This window comes from Falco biarmicus, chromosome 13 (genome assembly GCF_023638135.1).
Source record: "Falco biarmicus isolate bFalBia1 chromosome 13, bFalBia1.pri, whole genome shotgun sequence".
NCBI classification, from domain to species: Eukaryota; Metazoa; Chordata; class Aves; order Falconiformes; family Falconidae; genus Falco; species Falco biarmicus.
The window spans coordinates 21,916,051-21,942,220 of record NC_079300.1 but is presented as its reverse complement, the minus strand read 5'-3'; the positions used below and the strand labels follow the sequence as shown (position 1 = coordinate 21,942,220).

The 26,170-nt window shown below is 40.3% G+C and overlaps 1 protein-coding gene across 9 annotated transcripts in view; it reads left to right on the top strand.

Annotated features, from left to right (window-relative positions):
- Window positions 1-26,170, top strand: part of PXYLP1 (2-phosphoxylose phosphatase 1) — a 57,575-nt gene that overhangs the window by 27,297 nt on the left and 4,108 nt on the right. For 8 of the 9 annotated variants that reach the window (XM_056358773.1, XM_056358776.1, XM_056358774.1 and 5 more), the window contains 3 exons: window positions 13,956-14,117; window positions 15,006-15,132; window positions 25,448-25,587. In XM_056358773.1, coding sequence (XP_056214748.1) covers window positions 13,956-14,117; window positions 15,006-15,132; window positions 25,448-25,587 — 429 coding nt within the window. Of the gene's footprint in view, window positions 1-9,346; window positions 9,525-13,955; window positions 14,118-15,005; window positions 15,133-25,447; window positions 25,588-26,170 lie in introns of those variants that run through there. The other variant, XM_056358771.1, reaches the window with a different exon arrangement.

Genomic DNA, 26,170 nt, shown 5'->3' with positions numbered 1-26,170 from the left:
ACAATGCCTTGAGCAACCTGATTTGAGTTAGACCTGCTTTGAGGCTGGGCTGGAGCAGATGACCTGCAGAGGTCCCTTCCAAGCCTAAATGATTAGTTTATTGTGTGGCAGAAGATCAGGTGTCTTCTTTTTATTATTATTATTAGCAAATTCTTTTTTTGTTTTTTGGTATTTCAGGAGTGTTACTCTTATCAGCTCAACAGGACCTCGTTAATCCAGTTCTCTGCTGTTCCTTTTTCATAGCTCTGTCATGCTGAGTCAGGCTGCCTTACAGGTAGCTGCAGATGTGTTTTGGATTGGCGTGCCTGTCTTTTAAAGCTCAAAAAACTTATTCTTAGGATTTTTCCACAGGTTAGTTGTATACAGACCCGAACCCTATTTTAACACTTCTAACATTGCTTTTTAAACCCTGAAATTCACCTTATTTTGTTTGTTGAAATGGTAAAGAGGGTTAGTTTTGTTTCTAACATGCAGCTGTTACGTTCTTCAGAAATGTTGAATTTGGTTTGGTGATCGAGGGTTAGTTGCAGCAGGTGGAGTCTGCACAACGTAAGCCCTCGGTTCTCCCAGGAATACAGCCCCCCTGCATGGGGTTCACAGTCTAGCTCATGCTTGGGATTTTTGGGGTGACAAGTTGCAGCACTGTGGTGGCAGCTGTGTGGATCCAGCCCTCGCAGCTGCCAGGGAGACGTGCTCTGGGGAGCTTTGGGCTCTGCTGGCCTGTAGGCGAGGGCAGGGATTGCCTGGGTCTGACTTTGTGGCTCCCTTTGGTTCTCCCTGCCAAGCTGTCCTGGTCCAGCTGGCTGGGCAGTGGGAAGTGCTTCTCATCCCTGAAGGTTTTTTCTTTTCCATGTGCAATTTCTCAGCTGCTCCTTTCCTTGCTGTGGGCTGCCTTCCTTTGGTTTTTTCATGTTTTGTTACAGAGATGATGGCATCGAAACAAAACCTGGGTGTCTTAAACTAAGAAGAAGGTACAGCCAGCCTTGTCACCCTGCTTTGTTTTAGTACAAGCCCTTTGTTAATCCTTTGCTGACTACTCTGATGTCAGACCTGTTTTCTGAGAATTCACAATCAATTCATGCTGTATGAGCTTTATCCCTCTTTTACTTTTATCAGGGCTTTTAGGACAATGCTATCTGTTAATTGCAGATGGATTCCTCCTATGTTAATTGTTGCCCTTTGTTTGAGATCTGTGTTCTGCATCTGCATCAGAGGAGTGTTCTGACCCAAATCTGCCTCCTCTCCTGCTTCAGGCTGCAGACACAGTCTCAACTGGAGAGTGCCAGGAAAACCATCTTAACGTCAGTGGGTACAATGCAGTCCTGTTCCCCCTGTTTATAGGCCATGTGCAGTCTTCAGAAAAGCAGGGATGACTACTTAAACTTTAGATTTGATGATAGGGTTGTTCTTTTGCACGGTGCTTTGTGCCTGCCTTAATCACCACTGTGCTGCTGCAAATTTGGGTGGAAGACCACAGGTTTTATGGATGTGCTAGTTCTCCTGTATGTATTTGTTTCTGAAATACCTAATATTCTTTGAATAGTTATTGTTCGTGTTTCTTCCTAGTCCTCTTAATTTTCCTCTTACAATTTATCTTCTGGGCAGTTTTTTTCTTTTATCTGTGCTTTTACTGTGCTTTTATGGCTGAAACGATACAGTGACTTGCTCAATCCAAAGTGTCTTGTCACTTCACTGTAAAGATTTTTGAAAAAAAATATTACGTGTTCTTGGGCTTGTGTATTTTCTGTGATCAATAAGGTTTCTTATGCTGTACTGATTTCGAAGATTTTAAAGCCTGCAAGCAGTTTTTTATCGCTTTTTTAAAAAAAAGGTTGATCTTTGTTCCAGAAGTTACTTCCCTTTTAGATTTTCAAAGCTCACTCACTGAGGCAAAAGCAGTGCTTGCACATACTAAATGGTATTGTGGTTTATCTGTTAATGAGGTAGGGTCTAAGTACTTTTTATTTAAGAGACTGAGGCTTTTGTGGACTTACTGCAGTGAAATATGAAGTCTTCGGAAGCCCTTTATGATTTTTGTGAGATGGTTGGATTAAAAGAGCTGGAATCCCAAGGTATGTGGTGTAATTTTGGGTTTACTAACTGCATATAAATACTGAAATCAAGAAATAAGACTCGCCTTCTTCCTCGAAGATGGTTTAAGGCAAGTGTCCTAAAGATACAAATAATTCTCTGATCTAGAGAACACTGTTCTGCATTTCTGAGATTAATGACTACGTCTGTCATTACAGGCTTCCCCAGCACAAAAATCTGTCAGGCTGTACTGTATTAAATAAGTTGTTGTGGGGTTTGCTGCTAGCAAATCCGTGGCAGCTTTCTGTGCCCTGGTGTTGACAAGGACAGACAAGCGAGCTGGCTTGGCTTGGGTAAGCAGTGGCATATGGTGTTGAGATCACTTCCCCGAGCAGGTCAGTTTGTGGACAGAAAACAGTTGGGATTAGATGTGAAACAGAAAGGTGCTAATTCAATGCAGTAGTTAAAATATTGATTTGAATTTGTAAGGCTTTTTATCTTGGAAGGACACTGATGTAGAGAAGTGCCAGATGTCTGTGGATTGTATTTGGCTGATGACATTAACATATTAAAGAGTTTGTGTCCTGCGCCTTTGCAGAGGCTACTGGTGAACTGTGGACACGGTGGGTTTTCCTGCCTTTTGGGTGGCAGCCCTTTGAGAGGAAGAGGGATTACTCTGTCAGGCCCAGGTGTGCAGACACAGATACTGCTGAGAAGTGCAGAAAGCGGCTTTGTTGGTGTTGAGAGGTGACAGAAAGATGATGTTACCAGTGAGCAGATGTACAGAATTTGTTGCAGCCCGAAAAGCTGCTGAGTTGGTGTCATGACACCAGCGGAGCAACACTTGTAAAGGTCTAGTGGGCAGAGTGCGAAGGTGTGTGTTTAAGTTGTTTTGTTTCTTTAGTTTTACTTGTTTATTTTGTGATTTCTGTTTCAATAGCCTGATGTTCTGGTACACACCCTAATAAAAGTTGACTTGAATCTAAAAAGCCATTCAGAGTATTTTGGGATGCTCTCTAAGGAGAGGCCTAAGGCGAAGAGGCAATGACATGCCCTTGAAGCTCTAGATGACTATATGCTCCTATCGTCCAGTCTTTTAAAGGGGGGGACACACCCGTTTTATCTAGGATGATAGAAAACAGTTGTGCACACTTGCTCTTTATATCCACTTGAGGAGCAAGAGCTTAGGAGCAGGAGTTAGTGAATTTGTTAAAGAATACGTGCAGGGGAGCACGAATGTTTCAGCAGCAGAGAGCCCGTGTCAAAGACTTGAAGTGTTAGCGACAGCTTGCTAGATAACAGAACAGGAGTGACTGTTGAACTATCTTGAACTCTACTATATGGAACATATTTTTGTATCATTCTCAGCTGCTGTAGATGAAAACATCACTGAAGCCAGAGGATTTGCAGTCCACGTTCCTGAGAAAATACTTTTTGCCGTGTTTTCTTCTGCTGTGCTGAACACTCGGTGTAGCCAGCCTCTATGTTTGTGTTTGGTTCACATGTGAAATCTGCCAAGCGCCTTTCTTTCAGTCATGATGTGATCACTGCTGCACAGCTTCCCACTCTAGTATTTATCACATCCAAAAAATACACAGGATAAAAAGAAACTAACAAAGGTCACCACCCACAGGCAAACTGTGGCAGTGGCATTCAGTATATTGTGTCCTGCAGCTACCTTTTTATGTTGACCTTCATTTTGAGACAGTACTATGGAAATAGGAAGAGTTGCCAACAGTTCCTGAACGCAGCTGATAAAAGCTGTTTTGAAAATCTGTTCCAGGACAATTCAGCTGGATTAGTTCATTTACCAGTTGCTGAGTTCTGTAGGACTGAGCCTTAAAAAAAAAAAAAAAAAAAAAGCCTGAGAAGCAGGACGGAGCCTTAAAATCTTATTGTAGTGCTCATGAATCTTGTTAGATAAGTAACAATGGCTGGATCTACTGTATTTTTTAAAAGCATGCTTTCAGGCCATAAAAAAACTCCTACTTAGTCTTTGTATACTTAAGCCTTGTTTGGTGGCCCTCAGGACACTGATTTGAGACAGTCAAAGCCATCTCGCAGCCAGATGAGATGTGGCAGCTATTGCAGGTACGTCTATAGGAATGGCTTCATTTATAGCATTGCGGTGCAGTTGATGTAACACATCTCATTTGTGAATCCTGATGAGCCCGTGGGAGGCAAGGGATCAACATAACTGCTTCACCATAAGCCGTGGTGGGGCTTTTGTTTTTTTTTATGTATCTTGTAAATAAGCTGGAGCACAAGTGATACCTGACTTAGTGTGTTCATAGAGCAGGAGATTTGTCTGCTTGTTTGGATGCTCAGTAGGAACCTCCCCCATCCCTGTCAAATCGACTGGAGAGCCAGGCAGTAAGGTAATTAGTATGAAGCTGGCAACGGAAAGCTTTATTATGGCGCTTTTTTTTTTTTTTTTTAAAGAAAGGAGTGCATTTAATTGATGGAAATATCCATCTTTTCCATGTTAAACAATGTAGCGTCTCAGTGTAGTAGGAAAACAGAATAAAATACAGAGAGTAATTTTTCACTTTGGGAAGTGGAAAATAACTGTCTTCTCCAGAACTTGAAAAGGCTCGAATTTGCAGTCAGCATTGCTGTGTTACTGCTGTCAGGCTGAAAATCCTGGAAGCTATTTAAGCAGTGCCATATGCCCTTCTGAATTGTCAATTGAAAAACAATTGGGGAAGGGGGGGGGAAAATCCCTAATACTATAAAGCTCTTTTCAGAGCCACATCTGGACTCAATAAATGCAAGCGCCCATTGTATAATTTAACGTGTCTGATTAAATTTGGTCTCAAATACATAACACGACAAGGCCTGCCACGTTGTGCTTTGGTGCAAGAAAGATTTTCTTAACATATTTGTTTTCCTTGTGTAAGTCAGATTGGGACCCTGTAAAAAAAATAAATCACAAAGCACGCAGCTAATACAGCTGGAAATAAGAAACTTTTCTGTGGAACCCTGGCGCGAGCCGTTTAAAGCTGGTAGGGCTACCATGCATGGTGGTCGTGTGTAGTTGTTCTATTTCTTTTTGAACTGGAACACACAGCCAAGGTGATCTGGCCTTTGTGCCTGAGCCTGGTCCGCTGTGGGAGGCTGCCCGGGGCAATCAACCCAAGGTGAGGAAAAGCTTTACAGAAGTTCCCAACTTGTGATCCACAAAATAGGCAAATAGGCCTTGACCCACTCCTGGAAAGGGGTCGGGGATTTGGCTATTTCTGTCCAAGGCTGTGAGAAACAGCTAAGAAAAGCAGCCAGTTCATCGTAGATCTCAGTTGTCCGTAAGGGGATTTGCATCTCCAGTGGGAAACTTTAGGGATCTGAAAACCCAGAAGGCTGAAAACTCTGCTAACGTTAGACCAAATAATAAGCTTGTGGTTGCATTTCATGCAGTAAAATTATGTCAATGTTGATTGGTGAAGTTAGGATGCACTTACAAGTTGCAGCTGCAATCGTTCTGATTGTTCTGGGGGGAACGAAGCGGCTGTGTTGTGAAAGCTCATACTGGGGAGTGCATGGATAGAGTTCCATTCTGGTCAACTGAAATTTAGCTTATCTTGTATTTGAGGTTGTGCATGGCAGGAGACCATTGTGAAGTCTCTCTTCCTGCCCCCCCCCCCCCCCCCCCCCCCCCCCCAGGCTAGTATAAGTTAGTTTTTCTTAAAAACACACACATTAAAAATCCAAACACTTTACTCCTCATACTCATTCCCCTGCATTCAGATCTGACTTGCAGTAGATCAGCTGAGGTGCATCTGCAGCCTCCTAGCCTTCCGGAGTTTCCATTTTCTGCCAGTAAACCTGTGACATACAGGGTGGTTCTAAAAACTTATTTTTCCTACCTTTTAAACTGAGAAACAGGATTTTTATTTACTTTAATTAAAAGTGGCTCAGACTGCTAAGGGGAACATTGCCCTGTAGTACAGAAAAGTTACTGAAAAAAAAAAAAAAAAAAGAAAAAAAGAAATCTTAAGGAACTAGAAAAAAAATTAATGGAAAATAGAAAACTTTAGGTAGCTTTTCTTTAGTCTTTTTTTTTTGTTTATTCCGGTAGAAAGAACAGGTGATTTTCCTCGGGTTACAAATGAAAACGTAGCAGGCAAGCCAAAAAGAGCATTTGTTTTATTTTCAGTGAGCTGAATAATAGCAAGTTGCTATAGCTGCAGGTCTTGTTGCAATTTTTCCTCAATGATATTTTTGACAGTCTTTAATAGATAGCTGAAGTGCCTTTACTTTGAAGGCAACAGCAATTAACAGCAAATGTGGCTTGGGCTGGTGTTTTCTAGTGGTCAGCTTGATGATGGTAACTTAATTTGAGTAACATTGGCACAGTAAGGATGCGCTTGCTCCGGTGGGCAGCGTGGAGCTGTGCAAGCTGCTGTCTAGGTTTTCCCATTCCCAGGGTGCGTAGGGTGAAAAAACAGTACCTGTTTCTGCTAAACCTTAATTCAAATTTCCCATTGAGTATCTTTCCAGTGGAAAGCGAGTGGTTCCTCATGTCACCTGCCCTGCTCCCATCCCCCTGTGTTTGGCGATGAAGAGTGAGTTCTGCAGGTGGAGGGAAGGTAGTGAAGGAACTGAATCTTCAGGCTTTGTGATGTCTGGGTCTGCAAGAGGAAAAGAAAAGAGTAATTACCATTACCAAGCAGTAATTTGGGAAGGAAATGGGACTGCAACTTCTCTGTTGTCACTTTGAAACAGAAGATGTAGTTTAAAGAACATGAGGAAATACAAGCTCGGCATCAAGGAACAAACATTAAAGCAGCACTTTTCTAATATTGACCCACATAATCACCCTACAAGGATCAGTGCGTCAAAATGGAACTTTCCTCCAACTTTGTGAATTTAGCCAGTTTCTCTTGGCAGGTTAATGGTTACATGTAAGAATTCAAAATACAATGTTCTGTTCCAGAAGTCTGTTGCAGCATGCCTCGTCTTCACAAGTAATTGATATTATTGCTGTTGGAAGAGAGATGTCTCTGTTTACCTGATAGGATCAAAAGAACTATTCTAGTGGGCTTTATCTTCTGGTGTCAGAATGTGCTGTAAAGAAGCATACTGCCAAAATCTGCAGTTCTGGAGTGTGAAATGCACGTATTCAAGGCTGCCATAGCAAGCATTTTTCAGGGCTTTTGATTAGAAGCCTGGCTTGAAAAGAATGTTTTTTTCAGCAGTATCTGCTACTTGGTTACTACACTGATAAATACTTCTCATGAGTGTATTTTAAAGTCTGTCTTAGAACTTGAAACATAGGGTGCTGGCAATAGGATTGTGCTGTAAGTCAACAGACTCCTTGAAGATTACCGTGCTCTCTCTTAGAGCAGGGAGAACTGTAGCAGCAATCCAGAAACTGAACGTATGTGAAATAGGTGTGAGTGTCCGGGCACGTCTCGGTCCGTAACTTGGCACTAGTGCTGAATGTTTGCAAATTCTTGGAAACTCAGAGGAAGGGATCTGTAGTGTCTGTTCACTCCCGTTTGACTGCTCAGTGAATACTGTGAGGTTGGAAATTCCTGCTCAATTCTGCAGTGAGGCTGTGGCGAATTTGTACTTTGGGTGGTTCATTTTTGGACCTTTGGGTTGGTAACATTTTGAAGTGTCTGAGAAGGGAAGTGCTTACCTCTGTGGCCCAGCTACAGTTGCAATCTGAAAGCTGTACCTATGTGACCTGAAACGCGTACTATTGCTAGGTTGAAGTATAATGGAGAAATGACACTCGGAGGAATCTTCTTTAGCTTGCCAGGGACGTGTCAAGGTGGAGCATTTTGTTGTTGCTATTCTAGATTAAATTCCAGTGTGTCCCCTCCGGCCCCACGCTGTTCTTTCTGTTACCCACCTCCCCCATAGCTCCGTTTGCTCTTTTTGACTTCGGAGTGGTGCTCAGAGAAGCTGGCAGGGCTCTGGGAAGAAAACCTTGACGCTTGGAGCCTGCTCTGCAGAGGAGAGGGCAGCCGTGGCAGAGGGAGCTGTCTGTGGAGAACACAGTGGTGCTTTGGGGAGCCCTGCCCTGCTTGCTCCTGGACAGGCAGAAGGCACAGCAGAAGTGGAGAAAGTGGAAGGGCACGTGCTAGGGAAAGCAAGTACGTGGTGAAAGAGGTAGGTTCAGATGGAGGTGGTTAAGGAGCAGAGACTGCAGAGATACTGAGGGCTGTCACTTCTTCATAAATTCTCTGAGGACAGATTTTACATGTAAATATGAAATTTGTCATTGGGTTCTGTAGGGCAAGTGGTTTGATTTAGAATAAAAGTGACTAAGGGTTTGGGGTTTTTTATTAGATGGGCCAATCTTAATAAATTAAAAGACAGTGAAAATTTAAGACAAGCTTACGTAAACATTTAGTAGCCCCATTTATATTTTTATATAAATGTGATATCTGAAGCTTAGAAGTTTATGTTCACAGGCTTAGAAAGCCTTTTTAAAGGTTTTCATGGTTTTTTTTCTTAATAGTATTTGATAGTTTGACCAGTGTGAGGCTAATAAGCCTTTTTTGTTTGTGTGATTGCTCAGCATTGAAATGCAGCATATGAGTGATTGTGGCATTGTGCATTATGGATGAAGGCCCCCACTGTTAATACAGATCTTACCTCCGAGACTTGCGAAGCCTTTATTTAGCTGTACAAAAGAATAAAATGAGACGGGTGGATTGTGTGTGGCACAGGCGTATTTGAACTGCATTGATGTCCAAATATGCATTTATAAGCCGAAGCAGAGCTCTGGAAGCGACCCCGGGGATGCGCTGCCCAGGCGTGTGCCCAGGCTGCCTTGCCTCTGCACCGGTGGTGGGTACCCCAGCATGGCACTACGTGCCCTTCAGCCCACGTGCGCCTGGTCTCGTACCAGGTGGTTTTTCTTGCTGCAGACATCTTCCCATCTTCACCTTCCCCCCTTCTCCCCATCTCAGTTGTTTTGAAGCATTCCTGCCTTTTTCTGGTGGTTCTTCCCTACGCTTCTCCTTTCTGGCTTCCATTCTTTTCAGAGAGAGCTCAGCTGGGGGAGAAGTCTCTATTCACCATGAGAATTTCAGCATCCTGAGTGTTCCTCTGTGCTGGGCAGCCTTGTTAGTGCCCTGTTAGTTGCAGAAAGGGGGGTGGGGGAAGGGAGAAGGTGGAAGAAGTATAAATAACTTTTTTGTGCTCTCTGACATGCGCATTTGCTTCTCTTAATCCATTAGCATAAGGTTACCTACAGTGGGTTTGGTTTGGTGGTTTGTTTTTTTGGTGGTTAGGTGGATTTTTTGGGTTTTGCTTCCATTTCTGCTGTGTGGCTTCATTTCCATGTGACTGTTTAAAATAGTATGTTTGCATGGGGCTGAAAGAGCCTTCTGTTTTAGGAAAGATGAAAATTTCAGGTCTCTTTAGTCAGAAAATTGAGACCAACGTGGCTACTTGTGCAGCAGCTTCTCAGGCTGGTTGGAGCTACAAGAGAAAACAGAACTGGAAAATGGTTTTATTGCCTGTCTTTCTGGTTTTAGGTAAATGTTAGTGCTTTTTTTCATGGATAAATCTTTTTTCTCCTTGGTAAACAGTGGTGATACCTTTTATTTTTCAAGCTGAAACTAGGACTGCAGGAGGGAGGGAAACTGATAATGGAGTGATTAACATCTAATTTGGTGTTTCTTCTACATGAACTGCACTTTGCTTTGTGTTTGTTTTTCTGCTGTACTGAATTCTGTCAAATTCGTGTCAGTTTTGTAGCGCTAATTCAGATCAGCCTGGCTCCCTGCTTGGGCTTCTGAGTACAATAGTTGATTTGATAAACTTGACATTCTTCCAGAGGGGATTAGTTGCTATGTAGTAAATGTTACAATACTGAAAGCACTTCTCAATGATTGTCTCTCCTGCTTAGAAACTACTTGTCTAATATTTGTCTTTTTTGGTAGACTTTGTGGCATTCAGGAACCGGGGGGTATGGAAGTCAGACAAATTAACTTCTTGGTCTTTAAATAGGCCACATTTAGTGTACCTTGAGAATAAAATCACACGTCATAGTATTTCAGATGCCATTGGTTTTGTTCATAAAGACATTTCATAGTCACACAGTTAATTTTAAAATTTGGTCTTCAGCTTTTGTGGTTTGACTTAAAAATTACTGGAGTTTTTTTGTTTAATGAAACTTAGTATCAGAGTTCAGATTTTATTTTCTCTGAATTTTGTTGTCTTAAAAAAAAAAAAAAATCATCTCTCAGTTTGGAGCTGCAAAAAAGGAATGATTCTACAGCAGTTTAACTGTTCTCCTGTGTGACCAGTGCCCAGCTTTCGCAGGACAGCACTTGCTGTTTGCTGTTGGACCAGGTCTTTCTTGTGTCTGGTACCAGCCTGTGTGTTTAGTTTTACTTCATGTTTTAAACAATTTAACTTGGTAGGACACTGAGCACAGTTGTATTGAGGTCTCTCTCATTTTATTGTTTCTGTAAGCCTTCTACTTTTTTTCCTAGGTATAACTTTCTCAAAACAAATGTTTCAAAGTAGTTTCTACGTAGCTTCTTTGGTTTTAAAAATAGGTTTATGAATATTGGGAGATAAAATGTATTTTCTTTTCCCTTTTTGTTGTCAAACTACCTCTATAATAATATGTATATTCTTTATAGTTTCAGTGTTTGCAAAGTTTCCAGTTAGATCACCAAATATGTTCCAGATATATTTTATTAACTGCCCTGGCTGTAGGAAATGCACATCAAAATCATCTGTTTCGTTTCTGTTTTACATTGTCGTATTCCTGTCATAGTAAAACATGAGCTTTGAAGGGCACAGCAGTGTAAAAATCCTGTTCAAAAACGCCCTTAATCAAAGATTTAAATATGACTATATACACATTGGCAGACTTCTGTTTTGGGCAAGTGCATGTTACTGTGAACTAGTACAGCAAGTCATATAAAATAGTGCTAAGCTATAAAAAGTCATGTGAAAACTACATAATAGAATTCTGGACTTCTAATGATTTACAGCTGAAAGAGCAGAACAGAGTTTGGAAGAAAGATTAATTTCAGCTCCCTATGAGGGACTTTTTCCTTTTCCTTTTTGTTTGTGTTTCTTTTTGTTTGTGTGTGTTTCTTCTTTTTGTTTGTCTCTGAGTTGTGTTGTGTCCATCACTATTTGTAGGTCTGCTGGTTGCATATGGACCAGAGAACCCTCTTGGGAGACAGAGGTGGGATTGTCAGTGCAGAGGAGGACATTCAGTAATGAAACACTGGGATACAGAGGGACAGTCAGCTCTTCAAAGGGCTTTAAATAACTGCTCTGTGTGGTATAAGGGTTACCAAAATGGAGAAACAAATTGACCTGTCTGTGCAGTAGAAAGCTGGAGTGGATGAGGTGTGCAAAGGAGGACATGACAGCTAGGAAGCGGGATAAATGAAGACAGGGAGTGAAGCCCAAACGCTTGAAAAGAAAAGGGAGGGAGAAAGGAGAAAACAAATATGTGATGCACTAACAACGTCTGGGGAATGGCAGAAGATGAGAAAACAGTTGAAATGCCACTGAGACATTGGTTGCCGCTATGGAAAAGCCCTCTGTCGTGGTTTGGACCAGGCAGAAGTACGAAGAGGGGCTGCGTCACTTGGGGTCTTCATCCCAGAGCACTGAAACTGCAGGGCTGGTACAGCTGGTGAGGAGCTGTAACAAGGGGAGGGGAGGACCAGTCTCGCTGGGTGAGCTCTTCAGGGTCACCATGCGGGGAAGGATGAGCAAACAGAAGACAGCTTTCCAACTGGAATTCGCCTGTCCTTGGTCCTGTGTCGTGTCTTCCCCCAAATACTTGCAACGTGCATACATTCTGTGGAAATTTCCAGTACACTGCCTAGACTGGTGCCGAGATCATACAGGGTTTTTTTTCTTTTTCTATGTAACATAGTTAAATAGAAGACCCAGGTATTTGCATTGGTAGTTTCGTTGATTTGGGGTTTGACGTTTGCCCCCTCCCCACCCAATATGTGTTATTTCAAGTGTGCTAAAAGTAAATACTACTTGTGGTGACAGTGCTTACTGAGGCGACTGGAATTTTTTGACCTTGGTAATTTTTGTTGTCCAGCCTAAAACCAATTTGAATCATTTCAGTCGAATCATAGAATAATTTGTGTTGGAAGGGACCTTTTAAAGATCATCTAGTCCAATTCCCCTGCCATGGCAGGGACCTTTTTCACCAGATCCGGTTGCTCAAATATGTTCAGAGATCCAGAGACACAGTTATGTCCCAGGTGGGTTCCAAGTTAGAACATCTTTTAGCCCAGTCTCTATCTGAGATACTTGGACCGTGGACAGGGTGGTTGTAGTTTAGTAATGCTGTTTATTTGGAGGGTCCAGCAACTGTTGTAACAAATTCTTAGGTTTGGGGTATATACCCCAAATACAAATTTGTACAAGCCCCCTTCAAGCCAGAGTTACCAGCCTCTGATAGAAATTGCCGAGGCTTTGTGTCACTGCAAGAGTTTCTTGGTCAGTGGTTTGCAATGTCTCATAATAATGTGAGTCTTAGCCTCAAAACGAACTTAAAAATGACTGATAAATTTAAGTGCTGGAATGGCAGCTGAGCTCTTCAGTTTAAGTGGCCGAAATCAAAATTACAGTTTAATATTTTCACTCTGCACAAGCCTGTGGGCAGTCATGCAAAATCTGAAACGGTTTAAGGAAAAGTTTAAATTCACTGCACTTCGTGGGTATGACCCATGTCAACAGCACTAGCAAGGGTGTGGAGAATGCTTGAGTTCTGGTTTTGGCAGGCAAAGAGAAACCACATAAAAATATTTAAAGCGTAGTGTATTGTAGTTTAAAAATGAAGAGCCTGTGTTACATTAACGGCTACATGCTCTTAAAATCTGTGTTTCACTTCAGTTTGCTGTCTTCATTTGTTTTCTTTGTCCGCACAACTCTGTATTGTGGAACAAATTCACTGCTAAAATCAGGACTGGGAGTCAAGATGCAACCAAGGAACTGAGCCAGCAGAATTAATAAAATTCTACTTCGAAATTTGTTCTCGTCTTTTCTTTCTTTTTTTCTTCTCACCACAGAAGACTAATAGGGGTAAAAATATGAACACTTTTCTTCCTCATTTTCATCTCTGAATCCTCTGGTCCAAATACCAGAAAATACTAATAGGAAAAAAAAATGTGCATTTGTTATGGAAGTGTAGTCTTGTAAGGCTTATAAATTAACTAGTGCTTTCACATCAAGACAAGGTAAAGAGACGCTGTCAATACAACCCTGGCCTTAAATTCAGATATACTTCAGCATGTTTCTCTATGTCAGAAGATGTAGTAGTGGTATTTCTGTTGATTTCCCAGCTGTGGGTAAGCATTAACTGCTTTTCTTTGTATTTGACATTTTTTGTGGTGGTCTCGGTTCCATTTCAACGAATATATTCTGTGTGCTTTTTTTATTGGGTAAGTCAGACTATTGAAGGCTGGCAAGGTAGCCATGGAAGGGTGGGGATTAGTAAGGAAAATGATGGACAGTCAAGCCCTTTTAATCTGAACTACTTTGTGTTTCCTGTGGTATGTAGTACTATCATCGTAACTGTGCTCTGTCTTTGGCTGATGTGTTTCAACATCAGTTTTTAAATTAAAATGATGAGAGACAGCTGTGCCTCTTATGGCCCTTTTCTTGCTGCTCACACTCTTAGAGCTTCATGAGAGGCTGACAGACAAAGCAGCTTCAGGAAGAGTGCAAAAGACAGAATTGTTCTACATCCAGATGTATTTCTGGAGTCTTAGCCAAGCATCGACTTTGCTAAAGAGCTCTCTGGCTTTGCCTCCTTGACTATGTAAATCATGAAAAATTCGCAACAGAGATCTATCCTGTAGAGTGGCATCCTTTCATCAAAAACATAGTCTTTGTGCACAATTAAAAAAAAATAATAAAAACCCCACCATAATTCTAAAGGTATATGGTATATGTTTTGTATCTTTCAGTGCATTTAATCCCAGTGAACCCCGTCAGGGAAGATGGGTTGAATCCAAAGAGCCGAAAGAGAATAATGCCTGATTTGCTGACTGAGCCTCCTGTAATAGATCCTGTTTATGAAGCTCATGTTTACTGCAATATTCCCACCATTGCTGAACGCAGCATGGAAGGTAAGTTCTGTGAATGCAAATGACGGTTTAGTGGATTGTTGGAAACAATAACTGTGCGTTGTCAGTTCTTTGGTGCTTGGAGGACGTACAGCAAACACCAACTGGTTGCTGAATAATGTTAAATCATTCAAAATATGCTATTCTTTGTTTCCTTGCTGTTGTCTGAGTTTTGGAAGTCGTTCTGTTTCTAGTCAGTGGTCAACTGGAGGCCTATTTGAAAGGGATGGGGGAGAGAGAGAGTTTGAATGGTAATTCTTATTACAAGTGAGCTGCATTGCAAGGAGTTGACTTGGAATTCTGATAAAAATCTCAGAAGTAATTAATTTTGGGACTCCAAACCATTAGATGTAGTCAGCTAGAAGGTGCATTTGCATTCTTCACCCTGTAGTGGATACAGCAGCAAGTTAGTCTGAATGAATGTCCTTATTAGCATATCCCACTAATGCATATAAAATGAATTACCAAGTAGTATATCAAAAACCTCCACATTAGGCATGCTTCAAAATCTGCCGTTATGATAGGGGTCCGGAAGAAAGGCACCATAAAAGTAGGGTAACCTTATTGTGTTGGCAGAGTTCAGTGCTTGAGTAATGGCTTGTATGCTTGTTGGACTTTAGATGTAATATGGAGAATGTGCTAAGAACCTGAGTCTTTGTATAGGTTGTCTTGGAATGTAAAGTAAAATCTTTCTTAAGATGGTAAGTTACCATTTCTTATGGTTTCTGATTTTTTTTTTTCCTAGCAATACCAAAGCTATCAAGCTAATTATACCTGGTTTTTTTTCTTAAAGAAAACGTGTGCAGGGGAAGGATTAGGTAAAATTTACTTAAATTTTTACTTTTTTTTTTTCCTTCTTTTTTTATTGTTTTCTTTCTTTCTTCACTTTAGGTCATGCACCTCATTATTTTAAGCTAGTGTCAGTTCAAGTGTTGATTCGACATGGTGATAGGTATCCACTATATGCCATTCCCAAGACAAAGAGACCTGACATTGACTGTATGTTGTTGCCTAGCAGGTAAGATTCTTTGCTTTTATCATTATTAAGCCTGTGTTTTGCTTGATAATTATTTTTTTCCTCTTCAGGAAATAATTTGTGTTGCTTGAAGTACATTGAGACTTCCAATCTTTGTGTGGTGTCGTGGATTAAGAAAAAAAATAAAATCAGTGGTTACAGTATTTCCTTTGAAACAGGAACTACTACCTGTTACCAGTTCAGACCAGAAGAAATTCTTGGTATTTCTTGAAAAAGCAGAAGCTGTTTACTCAAATGTTTAGATTACCGTTCCTCTTGTCTTAAATTTCTACACGTTTTCAAAATGTAAGCGTGCTTCCTTTTTGTGTGAATGCAGAAAGGTCCCCGTTCATCATTACCATAGGAAAATTGATATTTGTGTGTTATGTTACTGTTGTTTTTCTTTGACTTTTCAGAAATATAGGTTATCAGGTTCCCTTTAATGATTTCATTCAAAGTTGGGAGAAAAAATGGGGGTTGCACATTTAACTATTAAATTACAAGTTAAACAGAAAGTGTGCTGTTTGCTACTTGAAAACTACCATTTTCCTGTAGCTACCACTCGCCGTTCAAAACTCCCACAGAAGTTAGTCCTGTCTGACTGCCATTAAAGCATCATTGACCTTTCTGTTTCAGTATAGCGATCTTCTGCCTGACATCATGTCTTTGGAGCTTGCTGATGCTTGTCTTCATACCTGAGCCAGTTTGAGCTGTAGACATGGTGGGAATTGCTGCTTTTCCTGGTGGAAGAGCCTTTCTTTCCTGTTTAGAGTTTACTCATCACTGAAGGTGAATTATGGTGTAGAGCTAGCACAGAGCACCAGAAATGATCGCTGATGATGTAAATCACTAACCTTTACCCTAGCTTGCTTGATTACACATGTTTTTTCTCTTGTTAAGTAGGATTTGTGGTATTACTTAATTTTTTCTTTCCTACTGAGTACTTCCCAGTGAACTTACTGAATACTTACAGTTAAAATTTTTTCTTTATATTTTCTATCAGTTGTGTTAGCAAATCCTCTAGAAAAATCTACGCCTTAATGCTGCTGCCCACTCTGCAGTGTCAGATGTGGCGATTTCAGGGACTGGGGGCTGTGTCTGCTTTGTGTGCCTGCACATTAATTACTTGGGAAAAGAGGCATAGTACGTCTTCTGATCTACTGGTATATAAAACAGGGTAGATACACCAATAAATACCTTTTTCCAGAACAGTGTGGAATTTCCTCAGTCTTTAAAGAAATAACGTTCTTGCGTTTCTGGTGTAGAATTATTCAGAATTGGCTTTTTACTCTTGTTACGCTGAAAGTGCTAACAGCACACTGAAAGTATATTTCTGACTTGGGTATATCAAATGCACATTTCTTTTTTGATGGATTCGTGGGCTGTGTTCCTTACGTTTTTTTGTAGCTTCCTGTCATCAGTAGCATTTATGATTTTATCTTTTAAATCTGAAATTCTCTGTGCTTTCAGCTTTTCTTCAGTGGGCTTGACTCAAAATAACGTCTCTGAAGGAGAAGATGGGTTATGGTGTGCTTTTTAGGTTTGTTGCTAGCTAGTCTGGGGCAGTTGCATTTAAAAACCGAACCAGTTTTCATATCTGGTCCTGTGTCAGTTTTGTCAGTTTCTGGCTCAAGTATATTAAAACGCAAACACAGTAGGAATGTTGCTAAAATATGCTGAAATGACATGAAAGAACACCTGAAACTAGTTAAGTGTACCTTCATCTCATACTTGTAAAGGTGATGGGAAGCTTGATTAAAGAGGCTTGCTAACTAGATAGATACGGTAGTGGACACGAAAGCTGGCAGAAAATGATCAGCGAATTGGATCTTTCTTTGAAGAAAACTGAAATAGGTTGCTTTTATTTTCAGATATCTGGCTGCATAAAAGAAATTGCCCTTGTTATTAGTAGGAGTCCTGAAACTTGCAAGTCGTGCAATGGTGTCTTCAGTTGTAGCCAGTGTTGTAATGCTATTTGGCGTGAGTAATTGAAAAGTAAATGTTATGGCTGAATCAAGCTACTGTTGTGGTGGTGGGAGTAATCCTATGAAAGTTTGAAACCATCATCAGTTGTAGCCCATCCATGTGTCTGCCTGTTCGTAGGAAACAGGCTTAGGAGCTCCTAAGTTATATTCAGGCTGCCCTATCTATCTGCCTACATTTTGTATGAATATCTAAACGGAGGAAAATTTACAATATTTTTCCCCTCTAAACAGAGGAAAAAGTACAGTATTCCACGTAGGTACACTTTTGTCTACAACATACAGAAGTATACATACCAAAACCTATGTATACATTTTCGAGAGGAAAATGGGAAGGCTAGATACGAGGAATCTGCTTTTTATAGCTAAAGCCATTGGAATGTAGAAGATGCAAATAACTTCAAATTTCACTGGTTTTAGAGTGTATATATGTACCCACACCTTTCTTAGCTGCTTGGTACAGGTATCAAAATCCAAAACTGAGCAAAACCATATCCTCCTTTTTTTGAAAGGAGACCACTCTTTTGGAATGCCTCTGTGAGTACAAACTGAAATACCCGCTTTTCTGACTGTACTAAGTTTTACAAGTGATAGTGATCTGGCAACTTCTAAATAGTCCGATTTTTTTTTTTTAATTATTGTTTCCTCTGCTATCCTGTGGGCTGCTTCTTTTCTGTAGTCATAATTCAACTTCCACCAAAATGCTGGTTTGTTAAGAAGTGGCGTTCAGTGGTCTTACCTGACATCCTCCACGAGAAGTGAGATTTCTTTGAGAGGTGCCCAAGCCCAGCAGCGTGCTGTGCCTGCTGTAAGCTGACGGGCTTTCTGAGGTTAGATATGCAGGCAGGAGACCAAACTCCAGTTCTTTCTACCGTAGAACTGAGTGGGCAATTAATTTCTCTAACAAGATGAAAAATGAATCATTTGCTAATGGCTCTGATAACATTTATGATGACCTGCCTTCAAGGGGTGAGAGTATATTCAGCATGAAATACTAAGTAAAGTATGATCCAGATTCCTTTTGGAGTTCTTAAAGGCTCTGATCTTCTTGATCTTGCTCAATATCTGTCACATTAGAATGAATGTGAGAAAACTTTATTGCAAAGACGTTAACTGCAAGTGGCAATGTTGGATGAGTAGCAGTATTTCTCAGTGTTGCAGTACCACATGAGGCCTCAGTTTTCTGTTTGTCTGAGAAGGTTTTATAGCTATTTCCACTTCAGTTTCAGGCAAGGAATATGACGTGAAGGCCCTGGAGTCACAAAAACTGTCGGTAAAAGGCAAGAGAGTAGTGCAGCTTTTTGCCACTGCCAACAGAACGACCAAGTGAAGCGGTTAAGAGGGCAGTGTCGGGACGCGAGGAGGCCAGCAGTGTCAATACCCTTGCCTGTTACTGGTTTATGAAGTGTTAGAGCATCAATGTATAGCTGATACGTCCCTTACAGTTCACAGCCACTAAAAATGAGTGGAGATCCAAAAAGACCTTCTGTCCTTGAGAACAAAGGTTATGTAAAATAGAATCTCCTGGCCGACTTAAAGGGCAGCAGGAAGATGAGAGGAGCTGGCTCTGTACCATTCTGTCCAGATGTGTTAATGCTGACCTTTCTAAATAAACCTAGAATTGCTGCTGTGTGTGCCATAGCTTGGAATGGAACATTTATTACTTTAGCATCAGGAAGCTATTTGCTGCATTTGGCTGTCAGGCTTATATTTCTCTGTGATATAAATTTGGTGCTGGACTGTAAATGTCTACATTGAGAGTATTACAAGGTATATAATTGTTACCTTTGGACTGAAGGTTTCTTGATGCTATATAATGAAGTTGAGATGTCTGATTGAAACTCTGGTTTGTTTAAGCTTTCTGGACTTGAGTTTCAGATAAGTATGCTGCTCATATTCAGTCTGTTCTTTATTTGATTTGGCATTCAGCTGATGGAATTCATTAATTAAGCAGATTATGCTACAGCCCCATGGACTTCTAATGGGTATGCAGAATAGCCTTGTGGTCACGCTTTGGTTTTGTGAATTATGGATTGTGACATATAAGTGTGGAATGAATATAAACAAATGGATTAAATGCTTTGGAGATTTCTTCCATCTAAAACTTCAATTAATGTTATTATTATTATTTTCATTGTTCTGGATGCAAATTTCCAAAGGGAACTGAATAATATGTACTTTTTTCCTCAAGAAAATTAATTGGATGATGTTATGGAAATCCTTTCATTGTAGTGTTTGCTTATGGGGGGGAATAATTTATCTCCCACTTCTTTTTCCCCTTTGTATCTTACATTTATAGTGTAAAAAGTTTTTTTTTTAAAAAAAAAAAGAAGCAACATTGTTTCTTCATTGAATTTGTATGCGAGAGAGAGAAGAAATGCTTTTTGTAAGATGCTAAAATGATTTCAGGAGACTGCTATAATGTGATAGTATGCTAAATTAATTAGCATATGCTTTAAGGCATTTTGAGAGGTGTTGATGTTAATCATAAGCAGCTTACTAACAAATACTTGAATTTTAGGTTCAATATGCACATGTCTTGAAACTGCCAGGAAAATGAGAGAGAAAAGTGTGGGGGAAGCAAGTGTCATACTGTGAGCTGAAGGAGGTGTGGGTTTGACTTCGAACGAGGTCAAAGCATGATCCAGACAAGAATTAGGTGAAGAATCATTCATATTAAACACTATATGGAATGTTATTTTAAAGTCACATTTAAGCTAGATGTATACAGTTCCACATATTACGTAATTTGACATCACCCAATATTGTAGAAAAATCTGAGATCTTTACTATATGCACGGATTTGGGTGTTGACTTATGTCTCATCAGCTAAATAATAGCTAGTAAAATGACTTGGAAATGCAAGTTTTAGGGACAAAACAGGAAGAACAGACTCTCAATTAACTGTCATGACTTCAAAAATATTTTTATACAATTTGTGAACTGAAAACGCAGTTCCAAGTGAATTAGGCCTCCTGAGGCCTCTTCTGCCTTCCGTAAAGACTCAGAAGAGCAGTGTGGTAGACTGGATAACTACAGAGTTTGTTATAATAATGTAAGAGCTTTGTGAATGTAATGTGAATGTAAGACCTTTATGAATAAATAAGCCCCAACAGTACTAATGCTGTCTTGGGGATCTCTTTTGTAGGCTACAATAATCTCTTGTTGTTTTTAGTAGCTCTTTCCATTCATCTGCCTGCTAAAAAGGAAACAGTATAGTTCTTTGAGCAGAGACATTTTTGGTCTATTTGAACTTCACAGAAAACACGTTATTTTTGCTTGAAGTAATAAAATAGTCGTTTGCATTTTAAATAAAGAGAAAAGGGACTTGCTTTTAGGCACAGTTAGCAGACAGAATCTGGTATTGTTACAAAAAGGTAACGTGAATTTGTCAGAAGCTTGGTGTGTGCCTGGCATGGTCACGTTTACTCACCGAGTGACACTGAAGGTTCTGCAGCTCCTTGTGAGAAGTTTGGTCCTTTTGGCTTTTGCAAGTTCTGCATTCACTAACATAAGTGACATTTGCATAGGTAAATCCCATTTGTAAAGGGAAAAAATAAATCAGTATCTCATTTGTATCATTATCTACCTCCACAAGCTCTTTCCTGAAGTATATAGATCTCCTGCAGAACTGTACTGTGCTGTGAGAGGACAGCACTGTGCAGCAGCATAGGTAAGATGAATAAAAAATATACCTGTCCTTAATTCTGTGATGCATCCGTAAGCTGCTGTTAGTTTTCTACTTGATTAACTATTCGGTTTTAGCTTTTAAATAAATGATTCTCAGTAATTGATCTCAGCAACTAAAGTATTTCTTCTATAGCAGTCCCTCTTTTAATCATAACCTTGACCAACATATTTTTGTGTCTGTAGAATTTTATGTGGTGACGAAGGTATATTATTGATGCCACTCTTGAATTTTTATGAACATGTAAATTACGAAATGTAACTAGTTGCATGTAGTCTTCAAGGAAAAAGGAAAATTTTATTGAAGAGTGTCATAGAACGGTTTGGGTTGGCAGGGACCTTCAAGATCATCCATTCCCAGCCCCCCTGCCATGGGCAGGGACACCTTCCACCAGACCAGGTTGCTCCCAGCCCCGTCCAGCCTGGCCTTGGGCACTGCCAGGGATGGGGCACCCACAGCTGCTCTGGGCAGCCTGGGCCAGTGTCTCACCACCCTCAGAGGAAAGAATTTCTCCCTAATATCTGATCTAAATCTGCCCTCTTCCAGCCTCCAGCCATTCCCCCTGTCCCGTCACTCCATGCCCTTGTCAGAAGTCCCTCCCCAGCTTTCCTGCGGGCCCCTTTAGGCACTGGGAGGCTGCCATAAGGTCTCCCCGGAGCCTTCTCTTCTCCAGGCTGAACAGCCCCGACTCTCTCAGCCTGTCTTCCTAGGAGAGCTGCTCCAGCCTCTGACCATCTTTGTGGCCTCCTCTGGACTCGCTCCAACAGGCCCATGTCCTTGTTACGTTGGGAGCCCCAGAGCTGAAGGCAGCACTGCAGGGGGGTCTCACGAGAGCAGAGCAGAGGCGGAGAATCCCCTCCCTCGACCTGATGCTTGCCCAGGATACAGTTGGCTTTCTGGGCGGTGAATGCCCATTGCCAGGTCATGCTGAGCTTCTCGTCAGCCAGCACCCCCAAGTCCTTGTCCTCAGGGCTGCTCTCAGTCCGTTCTCTGCCCAGCCTGTGTCTGTGCTTGGGATTGCCCCGACCCGTGTGCAGGACCTTGCACTGAACCTCATGAGGTTTGCACAAGCCCACCTCTCCAGCCTGTCAGGCTCCCTCTGGATGGCAGCCCAGCTGATGGCAGAAATACACATGCTGTTCAAGTAATTGCACAGTACGATTTCTTTTGTGTGCACTTATTACAGTGTAGCAATGAAGAGATGACATTTTGGTATTAAAGCTTTTTAAGATCTTTACAAACAAGATATTTAAATGTTGAATAAGGATTTAAATGTTGGTCCGTTTTAATGCTAGTGCATGAAAACTACAGTATTAGATCTAGGATCTATTATCCCAGTGTTTAGTTTGTAAATAACAAAAAGGTAAGCTGAATTCATTATTTGAGGGAAAAGAAGCATCCTCAGTTTTGTTACAGATAACATTTATTTTACAAAAATAAAACCATTAAAAGGCAAATTAACAGACAGTAACATGGGAAATGAATGTTCAAAATTAGGAAAAAGTGTGGCTATTACTAGTGGTGTTGGATGAAAAGACATTCCACGTTCTGGCAGAATTTGAAATATTTATTATAGTAATACATTTCCCAGATGTGGTAGTTTACCCTCATAATGTGCAGCAAATTACAGAAGGGTATCTCTTTAGCCCATTTTTATTTTCTTGGTTACTTTTATAGAAATAAAATTTTAAGGATATTTCCATCTTTTCAACTATACAACTGAGTAATTTTCTTTGCTTCCTGCTCAAACAGTCCCAGCAGTCTTAGCTGTGTTGCCTAGATACTCCATCTCCTGCGGCATCTGTAAATTGGCCAATTCAACAGGGGGATTCATATTCTAAATAAAAGACAGATCTTGGGGCAGGGAGGGGGAATCAGTTGTTTTCCAGTAGCATGAGCAGTGCTGTAAATTTTGCTGTTGAGAAAAAGAATTTTTCATTTGCTCAGTTGTACGGGGCTAATCAGGAGAATTGCTGGTATGTTCAGAATTTGGTTACATACGTGAGGATTACATTCAGGATAAAAGCATATTGCAGCTGAAGATGTCTGTCCCCTCCAGGCAGAATGGCCCTTACTTCTATTGTTTGATCTTCATTTTTTTTCTTGCAGTATATTCCTACAATATATTTAACGAGAAGTAAGCTTTGAATTCAGCATTATGTCTGACAGTCATATTTCATAATTCACTTCTGCAAGCATGTGCTGAACTTGTGCCCATTTAAGAAGTAATATAATCCAAAGTTAAGTAACTTGCACCTGTGCGTGTATATTAATACATTGGAATATAACTTTATCCACCATCATGCATTTTTATTATTTCATCTTGGATGTTAGTTTATCTTGCTTGCCACTTTGTAGATAAATCTTTTTGCAAAACCTGATCTTTTTCTTTCTTCTTTCCTTTCTTCCTTCTCACAAGTGATTGCTGACAGTTTTATCAGTATAGGTTTGATTCCATTAGTATTCAGGTTTTTGTAAGCAAAGCAGCAAAAGACACAGAGTGGAGTTCTTGTCGTTTTCCTGCACGTGTATTTGTAGAACTTGCTATAATTAAGTAAAAAGGATTTAAGGAAAATTGTGATTGACAGTTTATTCATATTTAGAGTTTCTTAAAGTGCAAAGGTTAGAAAATTGGTAGTTCAGCCTGCTACATCTGTAATAAGCTTAAAAAGCTATTTGCTAGTGGCTTCAATTTGATTTTCTCAATTTGATGATTGCATTTATAGATTGCACTGCTGGACTGTGAAAATAGTGAAACGTACAAAAAATTCTGTTTGAAATCCACATCTGGAGCTGGATGAAGTTTTCTAATGTATGCTTAGTGCAACAGGGAGGCTCCACTGCTTCAGGAAGGAACAAAGCCTTTTTGATGTGCCTCTGCTTCTCAGATATTAATCTCCATTCGCGTTGTTAAAATTATAAGGTACAGAAGCAGCTGTGGATTTAGACTGTTGTAAATTGGCTGGCTTTCCTTTCAGTGTGAAGTAAAAATGAAAAATTCTTTTGATATTTTAATCTCCTTTTGCTTTTTGTCTCATTTGGCATTTTTTCTCACTGGCAGTTGTACCATAATTTACTGTAACATTTTCCTCCCAAGATTTCCTCCCCCCCCACACCCCCCGGTAAATAATATACTGGAAAATTCAAATTTTATCAAATGACAGGACAATGAGCTTACCTTTCTAATGACGGAGGCAGTGATTTTCACGAGCCCCCTGTATGCGTGCTGTGAGCACAGCTCTGCAAGGGGTGCTTTCTCATTTAAGAGAGTTTCTGAGTTGGCTCTTCTATGTGAGCCTGAACGTCTTTCTCCTGGTAAACTTTGATTCCAAACACTTATTGATACTTTAGTAGTGTTATTGCTCCCTCTTGTGGTTCCTGCAACTCTGGAAGATTATTATTATTTTTCTTTAGACGTGATGTGTTTGTATCAAAAGTAGGTTATCATTCTAGCAAAGTGTAAATATGAACAATAAACACAACCTCCGGGCTTCAGTAAAAGTTCTCTGACAAAATCTGTCTGTCTTCTTTTTTGTGTTTGGGTTTGAGGGGTTTTTTTGGGGTTTTTTTTGGTGAGCAATATACAATATTTACCATATTCAGGCTGAAAGTCCTATTAAAATGAGAACTACCTGAGGCAGAGTTGGGTTGCCAAACAGTTTCAGATTTAATTCTGCACTGAAGTAGAGAGATGACTGTGTGACATTTAATGAAGAAATCCCTACTTTAGAAGTGTGATCATAGATTTATTTTTTTTTTTTTAAGGTTTTAATCCCTTTCGATTACATTGTTTGTGGACTTCTTGTATATGTAGTTTTCAGCACAAGTCTATAGTGAATTTGAAATTTGCAGGACATTTTAAGAGATCTAAGCATTTTTTCACTGACTTGAATTCTGTTTCAGTGAGTTAACTCAGACATTTTTGGGTATATCTCTTCTCCAGTTGTATTCCATTACTTGCATTGTGGGGGTATCTGATCCATTTAAGTGCTAGACTCTTTCTTCCTGGGTACAATAGTACAATAGTCAAAACAACGACTTACAATTTTAACGGGGCCACTGGATACTACTTTCCAGGTACCACTTAATTGAGGTTACATGTGCTATTTGATTTGAAGCCTGGAGTAATTAAAAGTAAAGGCTGAGATTGTAATCAGCATTCTACAATACAAAACTTGAGAATCCCTTCAAGATCATCTACTTAAAATACTGGTTAATTGAACCCCTTTAGATTGTTAGTGCCTTTGGCTGTGGTGTTAAAGTGCAATGGTACTTCAGAAACTGGAGACAATGTATTTTTGGTAAGGAATTTATTTGGTTTTTTAAAAAAATTCACAACAGTATCAGTGACTGCATTAAAAAAACCCCAAAACAACCCAACAAAAAATCTTTCCAGATTACTTATGGAAAGGTATCGTAATTTTAATGTAACGAGACATCGGTTTCCCTACAGCTCTTTGGTAGTTAGTAAGTAGTTAGATTTCTTTTGCATACTTGCAAAAGCCCTGAGTAAGAGCAGATGTTGTCTCAGTGGGAAATAACCTCAGAGCATGAAATTTCAGAGCTGACATACTTAGAATACTTGACTCTCTTGAGCCGTTTTCCCACATGCTTTTGGAAGTTTTCACATTTTGGTTTATCTCTCTAGGAAACCTTCTCATCCAGAGCTTGAAGCTTTCATTAAACACATGTCCCGAGGGTCTGCAGCCCAAATGGATGGTTCCCTGAGCAGCCTGCCTCGCTACCCGAGTCATTCTTTGTGCGAAATGGGAGAGCTTACACAGACAGGTAAGTTTCTGTAGCAGCTCCGTCTTTACTTCTGCAGTGTTAAATACAGTCTGCTTGAAAAGGGATCTTCTGGTTTTGTTTATATCGAAACAAATGCTTTTTTATGGGAAACGTATAATGTTGGTCATAGCCTAGGTTATGAAGCTGGGATATGAGTAAAGTATTAGACTTTCTACTGTGAAAGTGCTAACAGTTCTAGAAACCATGCTTTATCCTATAGCTTGCCAGTTCTGTTACAGATTGATCACGCTTGGCATCTCTTTTGTCTTTTATTTGTAACAAGTCTGAGCCCCTCTCCTTGGTGTTGTTCCCCACCACAAAATTGCTTTGGCACCCCTGTCAACAGCAGCATCGCTCAGTCTCTCCTGAGGAAGTTCTGGTCCTCTGTTCCTGATGGGTTTGTAATTCGGAGTGGCCCTGGAACTGAAGAACAATGGCTTAGTTGCCAGTTTTTACCTGCGATGTAACTACTGTGTGCCCTGCAAGAGATTCAGATGTTACAGACAAATTTGTTGCTCGTATCATGGAAATAGAAAAACTTTATATGTCTGGTGCTTTTCTCCTTCTCCCCCCACCCTGCTCC